This window comes from Camelus dromedarius, chromosome 2, assembly GCF_036321535.1.
Source record: "Camelus dromedarius isolate mCamDro1 chromosome 2, mCamDro1.pat, whole genome shotgun sequence".
Classification (NCBI taxonomy): domain Eukaryota; kingdom Metazoa; phylum Chordata; class Mammalia; order Artiodactyla; family Camelidae; genus Camelus; species Camelus dromedarius.
Window position 1 is genome coordinate 38747973 of NC_087437.1, and position 17137 is coordinate 38765109.

Below are 17137 nucleotides of genomic sequence, written 5' to 3' on the forward strand. Positions count from 1 at the left end.
CAGAGGTGCCAGAGCCGGGAGCTCTGGGCAGGGAACGAGGGGCCAGGCGCAGGGAGAAGAGATGGCTCTGGTCAGTCAGCCCACCAGAGGGAGGAGCGGCAGTGGCCCGGGGAGCGGCTGCCCAGCAGGCTTGGCACCAGCCTCTGCCTTTCACCATCCCCCTTCCCTCCTCCTCCTCTCTGCCTTATTTTCTTTCTATCCGTGATCCTCTTGGATCACAGGATTGCTCTCTCCACTTTTAACTGATAGAATATAGATGTAAAAAAGTAATCAGTAAATACTGATTAAAATTTTATGTTGACCCTTCTGAATTTTTAAAAAGAAACCAAGGTGAACCCCTTCTCTTTTCATCCCTCAAAGATTCCTGGTATCTAACATAATGAAACAAAGCAGTATTAGTCTAGACATCCTGTTAACAGGAGAAGTCCAGATAAATATCTTTTTCTTGCCAAACATCTTAATACTCAAGGCTGCTGGTTTCTCTAACAGTCTCTTCTGATGACGGGGCTCGAGGTCTTGATAGGGATGAACAGCAGGATGAGAAAAGAGAGAGAAAAAGATCAGGCCAGGTAGAGTGCATGTCACTAGAGGTGTGTGTTGCCAGTGGCTGTAAAGAAGACATCCTTTTCTGTTCTCCTGATATAAGCACTAATTTTAGCATTAGCTCTGCAAAGCTGGCGAATGCAATACAAAGGAGACAGCAGACCTAGCCCAGGGAACTGTGCCTGTGAGCGCAGAGGCACGTGCTTTCTGGCTGAGAGGCGCCTCTAGACCAGCGCTTTAATAATTTGCTCGACCACCGACTGGTCGAGAGACCGTACGTGGGGCCTTGGCATCACCCATATCACATTCCTGAGAACTGAGCTTCAGCGGTCCACGCGGCAGAGTGCTGTGACTGACCAGCCATGGCAGCAGCCTCCATCCATCAATTATACGAATGTGGCGCCATGGCAGATGCCCTGTTAACCTAGGTAACAGTAGCATGCCAGGAGATTACAACAGAAAGCAAACTAAGATGAAACGTTAAGGAATTCCACCCAAATGCATTTTCTTCAGCTGTGCTCCTTGTGTATTTTTTCCTTTTCTTTTGTTTGTTAAATTTAATTAAGACACTAAATTCTTAGGAGGGAAGAGTCTAAAAGTACAGGCAGTAAACTTTTTTAAGTGTCTCGAGGGTGTTGTGTCTCCTCTGTTCTTCTTTTCTTATGAGGGGAAGGGAGGAGAAAATATTCCTGCAAAGATCACATAAGCCCAAGTCTGCCATTGCAGGAAGCCGAATGTCTTCTTAATTAAACATTTCTAGGGAAAACCAGAGAGGGGGATTCTATCTCCCCGTTTTGTTATCTTTTCATTGCCATGGTCCATTTCCCCTGGAAACCACCATTTCTTATCCAGCCCAGGGCTTTCTGAACATTTTTACACAAAGCCTCTCAAAGCCCACGCTGCAAAATTTGTTTCCTGCGAGTGTGAGGCTCCTGCACCCCACCTTCCTACCTCCTCTTCCCCCTCTTCCTGGTACTGCTCGTCCACGTTGTCCTCCTGCTGGTCTGGATTTCCTGCCATCTGTTGAAACAAAAGGGGAGGCTCAGGTTACTGGACGTTGGAGATGCCTTTTCCTGTCATCTGGAACAAAGGACAGGCAGGCCCATGACAAGCACACTTTCACGGCATCAGTGGCTGGGAGATGAATGATCATTCCCACAACACAAAGCCCAGGATCCCATTTCCCTCTCTGAGTGTGGGCATGTCCTTTCACACGATGGACTAAAAACCAACCAGAAGCAAACCTCCTGTCCATACAGGTTGTGACTGACTGTTTATGTAAACCAGGCATTTATTGAAATATCTGGGTTAGAATCCTCCTCCTTTGTGGCATCGCTTACCACCAAATGCTCCTCCACCTCTGCATTCTCTTGCTTTTGATGACTCTGCTTTTGTTCTTCATTTTCATCTGGCAAATTTTCTTCCCTCACTTGCCCGGCTTCCTCGAATTCATCCTCGCCTTGGTTATTAGGGTCGTCTGCTGGGTTTATATCCTCTACAGCTGCCCTCTGTAAAATTGTAATGAAAAGCAAACCACCACTTGAAAATCCAGGATCAAGTTTAATTTCATTTGAAAGGCCACAGACTGGCAGAAAATGAAATTGTCCTTCACTAGAGTGTTCAGATCTATCCTTGCTAAGACTCACAAGTACCCATCCCACTGTCGAAAGATAAAACCCCGGCTGCATTTGTCAGAGGCTGATGAATCAGAATGAAGTTCAAACAGCACTTCTTTCCTGCAAGCGATTCCAAAACAGTTCTCAGAACTCTAATATCACAAGTAATATGAGTGTAAGTGGACAACAAGAAAAACAGTTAATAAAAGCCAAAGGACCAAGTAGGGGAAGTCATTAAAACAAGAGATTTAGACAGGCAAACTGACTTCTCTCCCTGGCATGTTGATTTTTACAGACTAGTTATCCTTTGTGAGTCAGCTGTCAATGTAAGTGGGTGAAAAGCATTTGAGAGAGGAAGCCCACACCAGGAAGGCCCCGAGAAGAGGGCCTGCGAGGAGACAAGAGGAGAGCTAATTTAAAAAGGGATGATCACTTTCTAGTGTGGAGTACATTTCTTTATAACCACTGTGAGGCTGAGAGATGTTGCACTGACAAGAGACGGGAGAAAAGGGACTGAGCTAACCCAACCTTTAGCAATCTATTTTGAAAAATCCCTCCCTGGCCCGTCCCACCCCCCCAAGTAGTTCTCAGCTATTGTGTTCAATGAATGCCCTTCATAATACCAACTCTCGAATTATCTCGATTTTGCCACTTATGCTCCCAAAGCACCTTTCAAAATAATACATGTCCTCACAAAGACTTAGATTTTGGAGCCTGAGCTGGACAGGAACGGTGACGCTTGCAGGAGCTTTGCTGGCTCATCAACAGGACACTCAACTGAGGCAGCAAAGCTTCCCAGAGCTGGTGGGGCCTCAGAGTAACGTGCAGTCTGTCAGTGTTCTCCAGACAGCCAGATTCTACTTCAGTTCACTTCAGAGCCCTGAACGTGTGCCAGAGCTCACTGCAGTCGCAGCTGACGTGCCATCCGCACGCCCCCGGCTACGTACTCCATCCAAGAGCAAAATGACACTTTTCTTGGGAATATCGCGAGTGACAAATCATCATCTTCACGCTAGACTCCAATTACTCCACAATCTCTTGTCACATGGATTTCTTTTTGTGCATTGTCAATACATTGTGTGGAAATATAGAAAAAAATGTGTTACATTTTCTTGAGGAAAAAAAGTACCAAATGTCTTTGGCAAAAGTTCATAAAAATGTACACACTGGCTCCAACTCTAACCAAGTTTTAAAAAAAAAGTCTTAACAAGCACAGTTGTTCCATTCAAATAAAATAGATAATCAATAAAATCTCAGTAAGGCTGGACAAAAAACTTTTTTTAATTTAAAAATTAATAAATAAAATAGGTGAGACAAAAAATAGGGACAAGCAGGCTAGTAATTCCAGTAGAAAGGCCAACGTTTCCCAATGTGTTATCTTGAACAAGTTGGCTGAAGAGAGGAGAATAAAGGATCACAGAGTCAGGTGGCCAGTCGAAGCACACAGCATGTCCCAAACATCAGTGACTGGACCATTCTCCCTGTCCCTATCCCCTCCATTGCTCTCAGGACACTCTCAGGCTTTTACATACTGGCTGTCTTGCTCTCTTATGAACCCTCTCCTTCTTGTCTTTACATCCTCTGGCTCTCTTGCACTCCCCTGTTATCTAAAGCTCTTGCTCCTTCTTGAAAATATTTCAGGGCTAGGGTTCCCTGGAACACACTTTCAGAAACGCTGACTTGGGCTGGTAGACAAATGTGTCTGCCACCTCTCCATGCAAGTTCCGTCAAACAGCTGTTTCCATCCAGGTGGCTTCAAGCAGCTCTCAGGAAGACTATCTCAATGCTTATCAAGGAACAATACAGATCCTCCTACTGGTCCACTGGATCAACATAAACCTGGCCCACAGGATAGCACAGACTGAATTTTATCAACGTGATGGTTGATTTACTAGCACAAGATGACAAGCAAGCTAGTAAGTTGTAAAAATCATCTATACATAAGCACAAGGACACACTGACTTGTAGGAAAGGCCTAGGCCCTAGATCACCCAACCGAACTGGGAGGCCTGGTCTTTTTTGGATAAAAACAAAGAACATTTTGGGTTATTATATCTCTACCTACTAATATTCTAATTTTTCCGCAGCATCATTCTTCTTCATTTCTCAAACAATACATTCTTATCCATATATTTATTAAAATAGTCACTGGACTGCTGGGAGATTACAGAGAATCACATGACACCCACTTACAGACCGCTCACCATGCTGCATAACGGTTAACTCCTTTCTCTGGTTCTCGTTCCAAATCTCACACTTGCTTTTTTTTTTTTTTTTTTCCCATCTTTCAGAATTACTACATATTTCAATGCCTCTTTTTGCTTTTCCGTTTTAATTTTATTAATCCAAAAGTCCCCAGAGGGAAACTCCTTGGATGTTTTCCCAGAGTAACCTTTAACCTATTTTCATCACAGTCCACCCCACCCCAAAGTTTACAGTTAACTACACTGCTCCTATCATAGAGCTCTGCAAGTCACCTTCCTTCTGTGCTGATGAAGTAACAGACAGACCTGGAGCCTGGCGTACAGTGTCAGGCAAACTTTCACGTTCCCTTTCCACCTTGTGAGTTCCCAAGTGTCATGAACGGAAGAGAGGATACTTACATCTGCCTCGGATTCTGGGTCAGCTTCGGGGGGCCCTTGTTCTTGAAGCTCATGTCCATTCTCTGGGTCTTCTGCCTCGTCTTGGTGCTGGTTGTCTCTCTCATAGGCTAGCAAATCAAAGGCCTCATATCAGTCCAAATGAACCAGGCAGGATTCTTCCCTTTCAAAGCTAAGGAGAGCCACCAGTAGGCTCTCCTACAGACCAGTTCATCCACTCACCTCTCTAGCTCAGTTAGCTCAATGTAAGGCTTTAGCTTTTTTGGAAAAGTCACGTCCTTTTTCCAGGCTGTGTGTCTACAGAAATCGTGTGAGTAAGTGACACCATTCTAACTCTCTAACTTCCATTTATAAACTTCTGTTTATAACAGAAGCTGCAATTTTTCCCCCATTATGCAAAAAACAACAATCAAAACTTTCTCAATAAAATAAAGCCCAGTCAACTGGACATCACTAAAATGATCAACTAATTCTTTAGTAATGTCAGAGAAAATGGCAAGGCACCAAAAGAAGAAACTGATGCTACTTCAGGAAATGACAGAGAGAACAACCCCATCTGTGGAGCTCAAACACAAATTCAGCCCATCTCGACCTCTCTGCGGTGGCAGCGATGATGACACCACGAACGTCGCACATCTATACTCACACACACGTTTACTTGCTAGTTTTTGAAAAAATATTTCAATAAAGAGAACTTAGATAAAAGCACACAAAAAGAAGAACAAATAACTTTTCCAGTCAGATATAAGAGAAAAGTTTAAATATATGGCGAGTATTTAGTCTGTGGAAAATAAAGATGCAGGTAACTTACCATCAGGTTTCAAGTGCACCAAGGGATCCATTAAATAGAGAACAAATCGTTCTCTAGTCTTACTGATAATGGGACAAAAAAGCTTTAAGTGCTGCATGGGGGGACATAAGGAAAACAATTTCTGACTACAAGGGCTGTAAAATACCAGAACGGCTACAGAGGGAGTTTGGGTAATCACCTTCCTTCAGCTGCTTTAGGAAAGGATACATGTCTAAGTGTCAGCACTGCCAGAGAGACGGTTCCTGTTTAGTTCTATTATCACAGCAAGCAGTATTTGATAAATGACATACTAGATGTGCACCATAAACGAAAGCTACTGTTGACTTAATTTGAAAAACTTTCAAGGCAATAATCTAAACACCTCCAAGGTAAGAAGATGTAGAAATTTCCCAAAGCATAACAGTCCTATGACAATGGGTCAGAAATAAGTGTTTAGTATTCAAAAAGCTTAATCTACTATTTCCTCTCTACTCTAAAACATTAGAGAGGAAACAGGTTATCTTGTGTGATTTGGGCTACCAACGTGCTGTTTGGGAGGATTAAGAAAAACGTAACAACAACAACAAAAGATACATGGTACTCAAATCTTTGTATGTACAGGTATTCCTCACTTTCTGAAAGTTCGTTTTATGCCACTCTGCTTTTATGAAAGACTTACACTAGTACTTGTTTTGGTGAACCAAAAGAAATCAGAAGAGGATTTGAAATTCTACGAAAAAAAAGTGAAAAGCAAAAATAGTGTTCAGAGTTTGTTCTGCGAGCGAAAGCCTTTACAGAGGCAGCGCACACCCAGAGCAGAGCAGCAAGAGTGGAACCCCCCGCTCCTTCCCTGGGACCCACACTCAGCATCTCAGCTTCGCGCCCCCAGAGCTTTGAACTGTGCCTATGAGCACCCGGGCTCTATCTTGATTTATTCTGCATATCTGTTAGCAAGACGCTTGCTAAGGTAATTACTTCTTCCCTTTACACCATTCCCGCTTATGAAAGGTTTCACAGGAGTGTTTTACTTTCAGGTAGCAGAGGAAACCTGTATGTAGACGTGCATATAACTCTGAGTTGATATTATATATTGCCAAGCAGTTTTATTTAAACATTAATCATCTAAGAAGCCTCACCACCTCCTTCCTCTTCCTGGACGCCCTGGTCCTCTGCTCCCTGAACAATATCATTATCCACAGCATCATAACGAGCTTGCTGCCTGCAAGGGAAACAAACATTATGCACTCAGCAACACAACTTAAATAGCTCAGTTTGACAGTAAGTCATTTATCTTTAAAAACAGTTATCGACAAGTTTTTCAATAATTTTTTAAAAGCCATAAAATATTAAAGATTCCCAATACACTTTTGAAAGACACCTTAAAAACGATAAAATACCTTTCAAACGATAAAGCGAGCACACAACCTGCTAGGTTATTTTGAGACATAAGCTGTCATTTTGTAAGCCAAAAGAAAACGTTGATTACTTTGAAAATTAAATATTTGGAATTTAACATTCAGGTGGTAGTTCTGCCCCAACGACAGGAGCCGCTCAAGTTCACGGGCAACAAATACACGAAGCTGTTTTTAATCTGCTTATAAGAACCAGAGGAGGGGCCGCCCAGGCCCAGGGGGAGGCTACCGTGGCTGCTCAGGGTGCTGCAGCCGGCCCTCCCCAGGCCCGGCCTGCCTCTGCCGGGCCGCCTCTCCGGCGAGGAGCTGGTGCTGGTGGTGGTGCTGCTGCTGCTGCTGCTGCTGCTGGTGGTGGTGCTGCTGCTGCTGCTGCTGCTGCTGCTGCTGCTGCTGCTGCCGCAGCACGTGCCCCTGCAGCCTCTGCTGGTGCAGAGCCGCCTGGTGCTCCCGCAGCCGCCGTGCCTCCTCTGCCCGCAGCGCTGCCAATCTCTGCTGTTCCAGCTGCTCCTCATACGGTGACTGGAACCTGGTAGCCGGCTTGGCAGAAGGATACACCTGGGGGACAGTGAGCCGGCGCTGAGCAAGAGCAGTGAGGCCCCCCGGGCCTCCCTTCACTGCTTCTCAGGACACACACGCAGAAGGCGGGGCTGGTTTATCACTGCCTGTCTATAGGGTGAACTGTCATCATACAGTAGGTCCACCGCCACCCAGTGCTGGACCTTCTACTTCGCGACTCTCTGATCTCCCTCGGCTTCTTTTAGCAATTGATCCTCCCATTTGCTGGCATTAAGGCAGATTTTCAGTGTGCTCCCTTCTCAAATGGAAGAGGGCACAGCAGAAGAAATCAGTTTCCAACCTTAATTAAATTTATATTCAAAAGGCTCTGCCGTAAGTGGGCACTTACTAACCTCAAGACTAACTGGGGCAATTTATGAGCTGAAGCTGAGGTGAAGGCCTCTCCACAAAGAGCTGAAGACCTAGGAAGGCTGACTAACTCTAGCAATGTGCTCAGGCTAAGCACAGCCAAAAAGGGGGCAAATTTTAGATTAGGCTGGAAAAGCAGAGAACCAAATTCTCTTCAAAGAAACCAAAAATGGTTGAGAAGACAGGGCCTTCTGATTAAAGGAAAACCTGATATAGAAATTCTTAAACTCTGCTTCCATTAAGCAATCTGCATTCTCTCACCTACCCCTGCCAAAGTAACATGAGCATGTACAATTCTCACCAAAGGAAAGAGGGTGCATGGCTGAGGGCAGTTAAAGCCAGTGGGGAATGATCATTCATGAAAGCTATGAAGGACCCAAGACTGGGAGAGGCTTCTCCATGCTAAGTTTGCAATAGTACAAGAGTGCACCTACAGAGGCCTCCACACCAGCTCAGCCAAAGCCTCCAGCAGCCTGAAGTTGTGGAAAGTGTGAAGCCAAACAAAGCTTAGGGCTATAAATAAAAGGTGCCCAGCATCCATGTAAAGGCCAGGTAGTCTATTGTCATGCATCACCTTAGAGGTTATGTAAGGTACCTCACCGCATTCAGTATTGCTTGCAGTTCTTTTAAGGTATCATTTATAATAATAATGGGTGCTTTTCATAAATCGTACTTATGTGAGAGGAGAGTGCTCAGTAGGTGGAGCCTGAGCAGAGACTGGTAAAACACACTCACCCAGTGGCCTATCCTTAAGTGATAAGTTCAGCTTTTTGATGACTTAATAACCACCCGGAAGGTGAGTGTGCAAAAGCCAACATACGATTTGACAGTAAGTGAACAGGGAGGAAAGTACCTTTGAACACAGACAAGGAGTCACTTCTCAGCCTCAAGATGCCCATGGGACTTGAGCACAGACTGGGAAGGTGCCCAAGCAGGTGCGTGTCTAGTCTCCTGCTCGGTTAAAGGGGTGAGGCCCGGGTCTCCCTTACTCTGCAGCTATTGACAAAGATGATACATACACACATGGATACGTACACACACCGTCTGCTCCTTCTCTGTTCCCCTATCATCTTTCTGAGGCCAGGTAGCTATGCTACCAGCACCACAATGGAATATTTAAATATGTGCATACACCACTTAGTGAAATCACCCAAACTTTACTGTAGAGATTGTCATACATGGGAGGGCGTTTTCCTTAATAAAGCTGACCCTTGACCAATGTGGGGCTGGAGGAGCTGACCCTCTGTGCAGTGGAGAATCTTCCTAGCACTTTCAGTTAGCCCCTGTATACAGGGCTCCCCCACTGCCTCCCCATTGGGGCTCCCCTGTGTGCGCAGTGCTCCCTCTGCAGATCCAACCAACCAAGGAGCCTGGAGTATTCACCATGGCGAAAAACCGTGTGTAAGCGGAACTGCGAGGTTCAAACCTGCTCGGTTCTAGGGTCAGCTGTACGTAAAAACAAAGCCACGCCTGCATCCTGGCTGACTGGCGGCATGACCTCATACCTCCCGAGCGGGCCCTTCCAGAAGGTTGGCTTCTTTGTGTTCACGCTGTTCCTTCCACTCCCGGTCCTGCTCTTCCGGGGACGGATCGTGCTCCTCCTCGAGATGCTGGGCCTGCCCGACCTGCTCCATGGCCTCCTCTTCCAGGGCCTTCCTGTGCTCCTCTTCCACCTGCCGTGCCTCGGGCTCCCGGGGCCCGGCTTCTTGCCTGCTCAGCTCTGCGGGAGCCCGGGGTTCTGCCTCCTTCTGGGTGGGAGGGTAAGGTTTCGTTTCTTCTGCTCTTCCAGGGACCGCTTCATGGTTCCGCCACACTTCGCTATTCCGAGACACCTAGGCCAAGCACATCACTGGAAATGACACTCTTCTATTTCGAAAGTAGTGATAGAATTTCTTTATTACCATGTCTACGGGGTTACAACATAAGCAAAATCCTGGAGTCTAGAAAGAGAGTCCTGACTGAAAAGCATGGCTGCCATGGAGTCACTTAACTCTTCTCACTGTGTAATCTCACCTACAAAATAGAGATAACAAACAAAATTTCATCGTGGAAGGAATACCATAAATAACCTAAAAGGAAAGCCTGTAAGTGACCACAACTCAGTAGACCCTGCCCTCAAAAGCAGTCTAACTGCTGTTCTCCCTTAGAATAAATAGGGTAAAACCCTCACACTTCAAATCATCAAATATTTACATAATTTTCTTCAGTATAAATTTTGCTTTCAATAATTATTTGGAAAGAGAAGGATAAGATCAAATTGAGGATGTTAGGTTTGTTTTTGTTAGTTAATATTAAAAAAAAGAATGCATTACTAATGGACATCCATGTTAGCTAAACCAGTGCCCATTAAACCAGATACAATTTAACATTTTTAATGTATTAAAATAGTATTTCTTTGTAAACCAGTAGCATTTCTTTTGTAAATATTTTGTATTGTTAATACAAAACAGAAAGCTCTGAACAACAACAACAAAAAATACATGTCTGTTTACAGAGAATTCTTCTAAAAGTGGTTGATTTAAATCATTTTCCCTTCAAGTTTCAGAAATTTCTATATGGTCTTCATTACTTAGAAAAGAGAGAGGATATAATATCAATAGAAGAATGTGTCACTACCCCCGACCCCAACCTTCTTTATCAGAAAGAATACCTTCTTTGGTCAGATTGCTCTCCCATAATTGAAATTAATGTGAAGCCTGCTTCTTAAATAAGCAGAAACATAAATAAGAAACTGGATTGTATAAATCAATTAATCAAGGAAAAAAAAGTCCCTTCTCAGACATCCGAGGGCAACATTTAGAGGTGTAATTTTACCAGCCTAGCAAGTTTGAACTGACACTGCCCTGGCCTGATAGGAAATATCTCTCCAAAGAGCCCTAAGTGCTTTCACACGCCTGCCATTGATCTCCAGGGCATCCTTGTGAGAAAGGTTAGAGCAGATAACTATTATCTCCGCCTCACAGACAGAAAAACTCAAAGTCTGAGTCATTAAAAGATTAATCCAGTAAACTGCTAGTGAAACGGGGACAGAGAACAGAACCGGTTCCCAGGCCGGGAAGCTGGCTGTTTCCTTAAGTTAGGAGCGACACACCGATGCAGACAAAGAACACCCACGATGGGACAGAAGCTGTCTAGGGAGGAATGCTCTTCATGGACTGAAGATTCACATGAAGTCCACTCACATCAACTTAATTTTTCCCGTAAGATGATAAGAAGGAGACTTGGAGCAAGTCTTCTCAAACATTCATTGTTAAAAACAACTGTGTTGGGGGGGGGGGAGATAACCATACTTGCCATTTTTACCACACGTGTGATGGCAAAAACAACCTCGTAAGAATTAATGACAAAGGTGACACTACTTTTGATGATCCACTTGTGAGACATTATTAAGCAACAAGGCTTAATTTCTACAAAGAACAGGAATACAAAAAAGCGTATTCAGAGACTAGTACGTGTACTCTTGGCAGTTTTACGAAGGGCTTTTAATATAAACTTCGACATAATTCTGTATGGACCAAGTACTTCATCAAGTTCAAATACATTAGCAACTTTAATACTTGAGTGAGCTGATTATCACATAATATCCTCATGATCACTTAAACTTCTTACTCTACCTCCTGCCCCGGGGAAAAAAAAAAGAAAAACAAAACCTTAAAAAACTCAGACATGACAGCTGTCTTCAAACAAATATACCCACATGAAGAAAGACAAAGCCAGTACAGTCTTTCCCAGAAAACCAGCAGTCCTCAAAGTGCACCTCCCCAGACAAGTTGACTCAGTTAGAAATGCAGATTCTCAGGCCTCACCCAAATTAACTGAACTACCAACTGTGGGCTGGGGCCCGGCTGTGTTTTAACAGCCCTGCTGGGGACTCTGATGTATGCTAAAATTTGAGAACCAGTGTTCTGCAGGAAGAGTTGGCAATTTTTAGAACAGTTCACCTGAGGACAGCTTGACAGTGCAAGCGACCCCAACCACAGACACCAATTCGTGCCTCTTACCTCCCGTGCCTCTCCGCGTGACTGGTCCCTTGCTGTGCTGTCACCTTGTGGAGAACGCACCTGGGTAAAATTTTGCTGCTCTGCTTGCTCTGGTTTTCGAAAGCTTGGAATCCTATTCAGGGTATCTTTCAGTTGTTTATATTCTGCAACTTGAGTCTGCATACAAATTGCACAATTGGATGCAAATTGCACAATTTGAGGAGGGAAAAGGATATCATTCATAGATGGTTCGCTGCAAGACTAGACAAAAATATTACACCTAAATGCAAAGTAGGAAAAATATGCAGGTTGTTTCCATGCATTAGCTATACTTACTTCGACATGCTTAATCACTTTTCAGCACATGCAAATTAGAATTAGAGTTAAAGGGAATGGAAAAAAAAATCTCTAAGACAGATGTTAGTTTCCTACGCTACATTAAACTAAGCCAGAATTTTTATAACTTTCTAGTATAAATATCATTAAAAGTAAGACAGATATGCAATCGGTTTTATGACATTAAAATCTATTTTAAAATTCCACAGTTATATAAATATAAGTGCAGATATCTTTACCAACATGGTCTGAGTCTTTTCAGTGCAAAAGATGTATAAGTTTAAAATAAGTAATTGAAAATATATGTGTATAATCACTCAGGCCACCTACTTCTCCCAGTCAATTTGTGCTCAAAAAGGGTCCCTTCCTCTCCAGAACACTTAGACGATATTGTGCTCCGCAGTTTTGGAAAGCAGGAGCATAGGCATGAAATGAAGCTGGATTTTTATTTTTCAATTCTGAATACCCTTTTCTTCTAACGCGATAAAGGCACTAATGTAGACATAGGACTAGAATATACTATATATGTGTACCTTTGTATATATGTGGTAGGGTTTGTGTGTGTGTGTGTGTGTAATATTTTTGATACAAGAAGCTAGAAAGACAGGAAAAATCAAGTACTTTAAGAATATCACTAGACTGTTTATACCTCGCTCATCATATGCACCAACATCATTATCCTAAAACAGAAATGCTGTGTGTGTGTAAACACCCACTTACATAAACATATACCAAGAACACAGAAATCGTTTCTGAACGAGCTTCCCCGGACAGGGCCGCCTCCCTCGGTGTGCACAGCAGAGCGAGAGTGGAGGCTGGAACCCAGTCGTGCTCCTGCTGCCCAGCTGTGCACCTGCATGGCACTCTCCCCCTCCAGGAAGACGTGCCTTTCTGTCTTTTTCTAGTTCACACAGAGGCGAAGAGGTCTGCTTGCTAAACTGTCTCAGGGGACTGTTGCTTTATAATTTATACGAAGGTGTGCCATATGGCTAACAGCGGCCCTTAGCCCACAGACCTATCAAAACATTTGCAAACCAACTTTAGAGGTCAAAGAAAAAAAATGGCATCCACATTGTGATTAAAAAATAAGACACACATTCTACCCCATCTTCTTTTTCCTCCTCCCAGATATAGCATCTTTGAAAGCAGCCATGCCGTGGTTCTCAAATATTAGCATGCATTAAGAATCATGTTAAATCATGGAAGGAGCATATTACAAATGCAGGCTCCTGGACTCCCGCCCTAGGAATTATAAGTCAATAGGTCTGGGGCAAGGCCCAAGTAACTGTAATACAGGGCAGTGTCCACAAATCCCAGCTTAAGAGTTAAGTGTGACTTTGATGTCAGGGGGACCTAAGCTTCAAGCTTGGTTCTGGGCACTGATCTCGGGCCAGGTACGTACTCTGTTTGATCTCACTTTATTTACTTACAAAAATGATACAATATTATTTAACTCAAGAGGTTGTAAATATTAAGCAAAATTCTGTATATAAAATTATGATGATAATCCCTGACAAACTGTAAAGTCTCAAATTCTACTCTGTTCCTGCTTTCTCCATCAATTACATTTAAAAATCAGGTTATCAGGACAGAATCCCATAAGATGATTTATGTGAAAAATGAAGATACCTGAAACAGCATTTGTTGTCTAAGGAGATTTGGCAAAAGTTTTAAAATGGGGGTAAAAGAGCAGGAGAAACTTGGAGGCCCCAACAAAAGGAGCCAAAAAGAGAAATAGAAAATTCTTAAGTTATCTGTATATATGTAAGTTAAATATGGTTTTTTTTCTATTACAAAACCTTGTCAGTAGTACTCTCAGTGTGCTTACAGCAGAATTTGTTCTGGGTCATCAACTGAACTATTTTACTTATATTTTTCTGAATTTTCAAATTGTTGCTTAGTGTAACATTTATGGCCATTATAGTACATAAAGTATTTAAATTGGTTGGTCACATTTTTCAGTGTCAAAAGTAGTTTCATGTAAAATACTACTACTTGGCAAAAACTTTATAAAGAAGGTTATGAATGTAATAACATCCTCTAAAGTCAGTTTAACTTACACACGTGTGAAGAATCACCACACAGCTACAGTTTTGTAAGGAGACACCCAGTCAATGACAGCTCTGAAAAGGGGTCCCACAGACACAGACACTGCAGCCTCTGAGACGGATTAGCGTGCAGCATATTACACTTTTAATAATTTTATAAAGACAAAAAATAACACATGGTCTCCTGGTAAGCACAGATAGTTGGTTTTTCTTTGCTCTTTCCTTTTAATTCTTCCAAGAGAAGAAAAGTGAAGACCAGTGATTAAGACATCATGGCGACTAAGGTGCCAGCCATTCCTATTCCTTTGCTTCGACTAGAAAGCTGTAAAGCATTCAGTGTGACGTTCCGTTAATAAGCTCTCCAACACTTGTATTTGTTTGTTTGTTCACTCAGAAAATATCTACTGAGGGCCAGCCTTGTGCCAAGGACTGTTCTAGGCTTTGAACAAATGAAGCTTACGACTTTTGTCTTTCCTTCTCTATTGACATGAGCTCTCTTCTGATTTCCTGTAATTTGACCAACAGCATATAAGCCTGTTCCCAAAAGCACTGTGTACAGGCTGGGAGCAAGGGAGGGAGGGGCAGAAGAGAAAGTCTGACAACAATTTATTTAGGTACCTAGCATCGTAAAATCCTACAGATCACATAGCAAGAGTCATCGCAGGTCAGGCAGTGGCAAAAGACCATGTATATGGGACAATCCCTGTGATTTAAGCAAATATTAAACTACTGCCTGTAGGAGCTGGTGGAGGGTAGAAACAGTCATATGCACCACACTGCCAGTGCCAAAAAAAAAAAAATCGAAGGTTTATTTCATGTTTCTTGATTGAGTTTTGAAAGCATGCATGATCTTCAGGAAAGCTCTGTCTTAAGGAACTCAGTGAAGATTGGCTTGTAAGAGACTCCATGCAGAGAGGAATTCAGAAATGCTAAGCCGACTTTAAATAAAGAACCCACAGAGGCTGCTACCCTTCTAACCTGTGCAGCAGCTAGCGCACTCTTGTGGTCTTCCAAAGTCACTACAAGTTGTTCATGCTCCGAGAGTAAATTCTTATGCTGTTGCTACACAAAAAAGAATTTTACATGTTGAGTTTTAACATTCTGGGACAAACTCCTCCTGGGCAGACAGTGGTACGGCCACCCAAATGTTGGTTGCTTGTTTGTTTGTAGCTGCAGCAGCATTTGTTAAGTTCAAAAATCTTTACAGAGGGAAGACTATGATGAATGTAATATTCCACAATCTGAAATGTGCTACCCAAATATCATAATCACATACAGTGAAATCAAAACAAAAAGGAAAATATCGTTCATTATTAACAAACCTTTGCAAAAATAAAAAGCTTACTAAAATGCAACCATCCAGCAAAAGAGTCATTCCAGTACTAATGGACATGTTGGGATTTCCAGATTATCATTTAGTTTACGATGCAGAAGTGGTACAAGTATTGGGCACGGTTTATGCAAAGCCCAAAATCACTGTGTGGACTGTCAAGCAGGTCAAGTGGGAGCGACTTTTAGAGTCACTCTATCAGTGGAGGTGGGGGCTCCGTGGTGTAAAGCAGGCAAACACTATTAAACCGTCAGGTGCTGGGTTTTCCTTTACCTTGACGTCCTGAAGCTGTGTGTGCATGTCCTGGTGTGCTCTCCTCAGCTGTCTGTTCTCTTCTCTCAGATTGTACACGGTTTCTATTTTAGAAAAAGGAAAATCATGCGTAAAGCCCTGGGACGTTCAGGCTCTTGATTCTATTCTTTTCACATCCAAATCCTCACATCACTTTTTCTAGGATTTGTTTTAAAGTTTGACTGTGCAGTATTTGGAAATTTTGTTCCAAATCAACGAAAACTGTAACGTTTGGGGATTGTGGCATGGATTCAGCTGGACAACCCACTGCAGTCTGGTTCAGTAGTTTAAATACTTTTAAATAAGCTACACGTTGTAGAAGAAGTTAAGGATTTTTTAATTACTCAGGAGTTAAAAGTGAAGTACTTATGTTAATACGCAAGCCTGCAGGAATAAAATGTAATGGGTAGGGTTCATCTAAGAATTTTAGTCTCTTCACAAATTAAAAACAGAGTTATGAAAAGCACAAACCGTATTTCTCAGAGCATGAATAATTTCCACAGTCCCCAAGAGGTATTTCAGTTACAAAGGCAACTCAAGAAATAAGAGACAGAGCAACACCCCATCTGCTGAAAAACTGTCAGTATATTTTCTTTCTCCTACCATTGAGTTCTTCATGAGTCCAAATTCTCCCTCCAAATGCTATAGGACAGATCTCTCCAGGGCTACGCTGTGAGACTGTAGCCATCAGAGTGAAGTCCTAAAATCTCCCCAGCCTCAAGCCCTACTGTTCTGGGAACAGCCTCAGCGACTAAAGATTCTAGACCCACTTCTCTTACCTTCCTGGTAATTTTCTCACATGTTCTGTAATCGGACATCAGATGTTATGAACTGGCAGCCTTTGGGCCAAATATAAATTCACAAACTTTTTTTTTTTTTGGCCCCTGCAGTGTTGGCCTATATACAGTGTCTTTTGCATTTGAATAGCTGGCACCATTTAAAAATCAAGAATTTGCATCTGGTAAGATCTGGCAACACTCAGACAATTCTCACATGACAGCACTCAGCAGAAGTTAAATGGTGGCTGGGGGGCCACAGAATTCATTTTCCAGTGGGAGATCCTTTCGAGAGTGAAAGGGGATGCTGTTGAGAATTGAGCGGGGACAGTAGCAGGAATGAGCCTAGACTGTGCTGGGCAAACCACCCCCAAAGTGGCAGCCACTCACTGCAGACAGGATTTTGAGTCTCCACGGAGGCTCTTGGCACTGAAGGAAAGTGCCAGTCACCATCTCTCCTCACATTTTCTGTCCGCTTTCACTTCATCATA

The 17137-nt window shown here is 43.0% G+C and overlaps 1 protein-coding gene across 5 annotated transcripts in view; it reads right to left on the reverse strand.

The window, feature by feature from the left end:
* Positions 1-17137, reverse strand: part of GOLIM4 (golgi integral membrane protein 4) — a 71864-nt gene that overhangs the window by 7274 nt on the left and 47453 nt on the right. For 2 of the 5 annotated variants that reach the window (XM_031450613.2, XM_031450598.2), the window contains exons 6-14: positions 15853-15935; positions 15228-15311; positions 11887-12042; positions 9391-9717; positions 7191-7516; positions 6686-6768; positions 4763-4869; positions 1884-2051; positions 1495-1563 (exon numbers count right to left, since the gene is read on the reverse strand). In XM_031450613.2, the coding sequence (XP_031306473.2) occupies positions 1495-1563; positions 1884-2051; positions 4763-4869; positions 6686-6768; positions 7191-7516; positions 9391-9717; positions 11887-12042; positions 15228-15311; positions 15853-15935 (1403 nt within the window). The remainder of the gene's footprint in view (positions 1-1494; positions 1564-1883; positions 2052-4762; positions 4870-6685; positions 6769-7190; positions 7517-9390; positions 9718-11886; positions 12043-15227; positions 15312-15852; positions 15936-17137) is intronic. The other 3 variants (XM_031450609.2, XM_031450621.2, XM_031450616.2) reach the window with 3 other exon arrangements.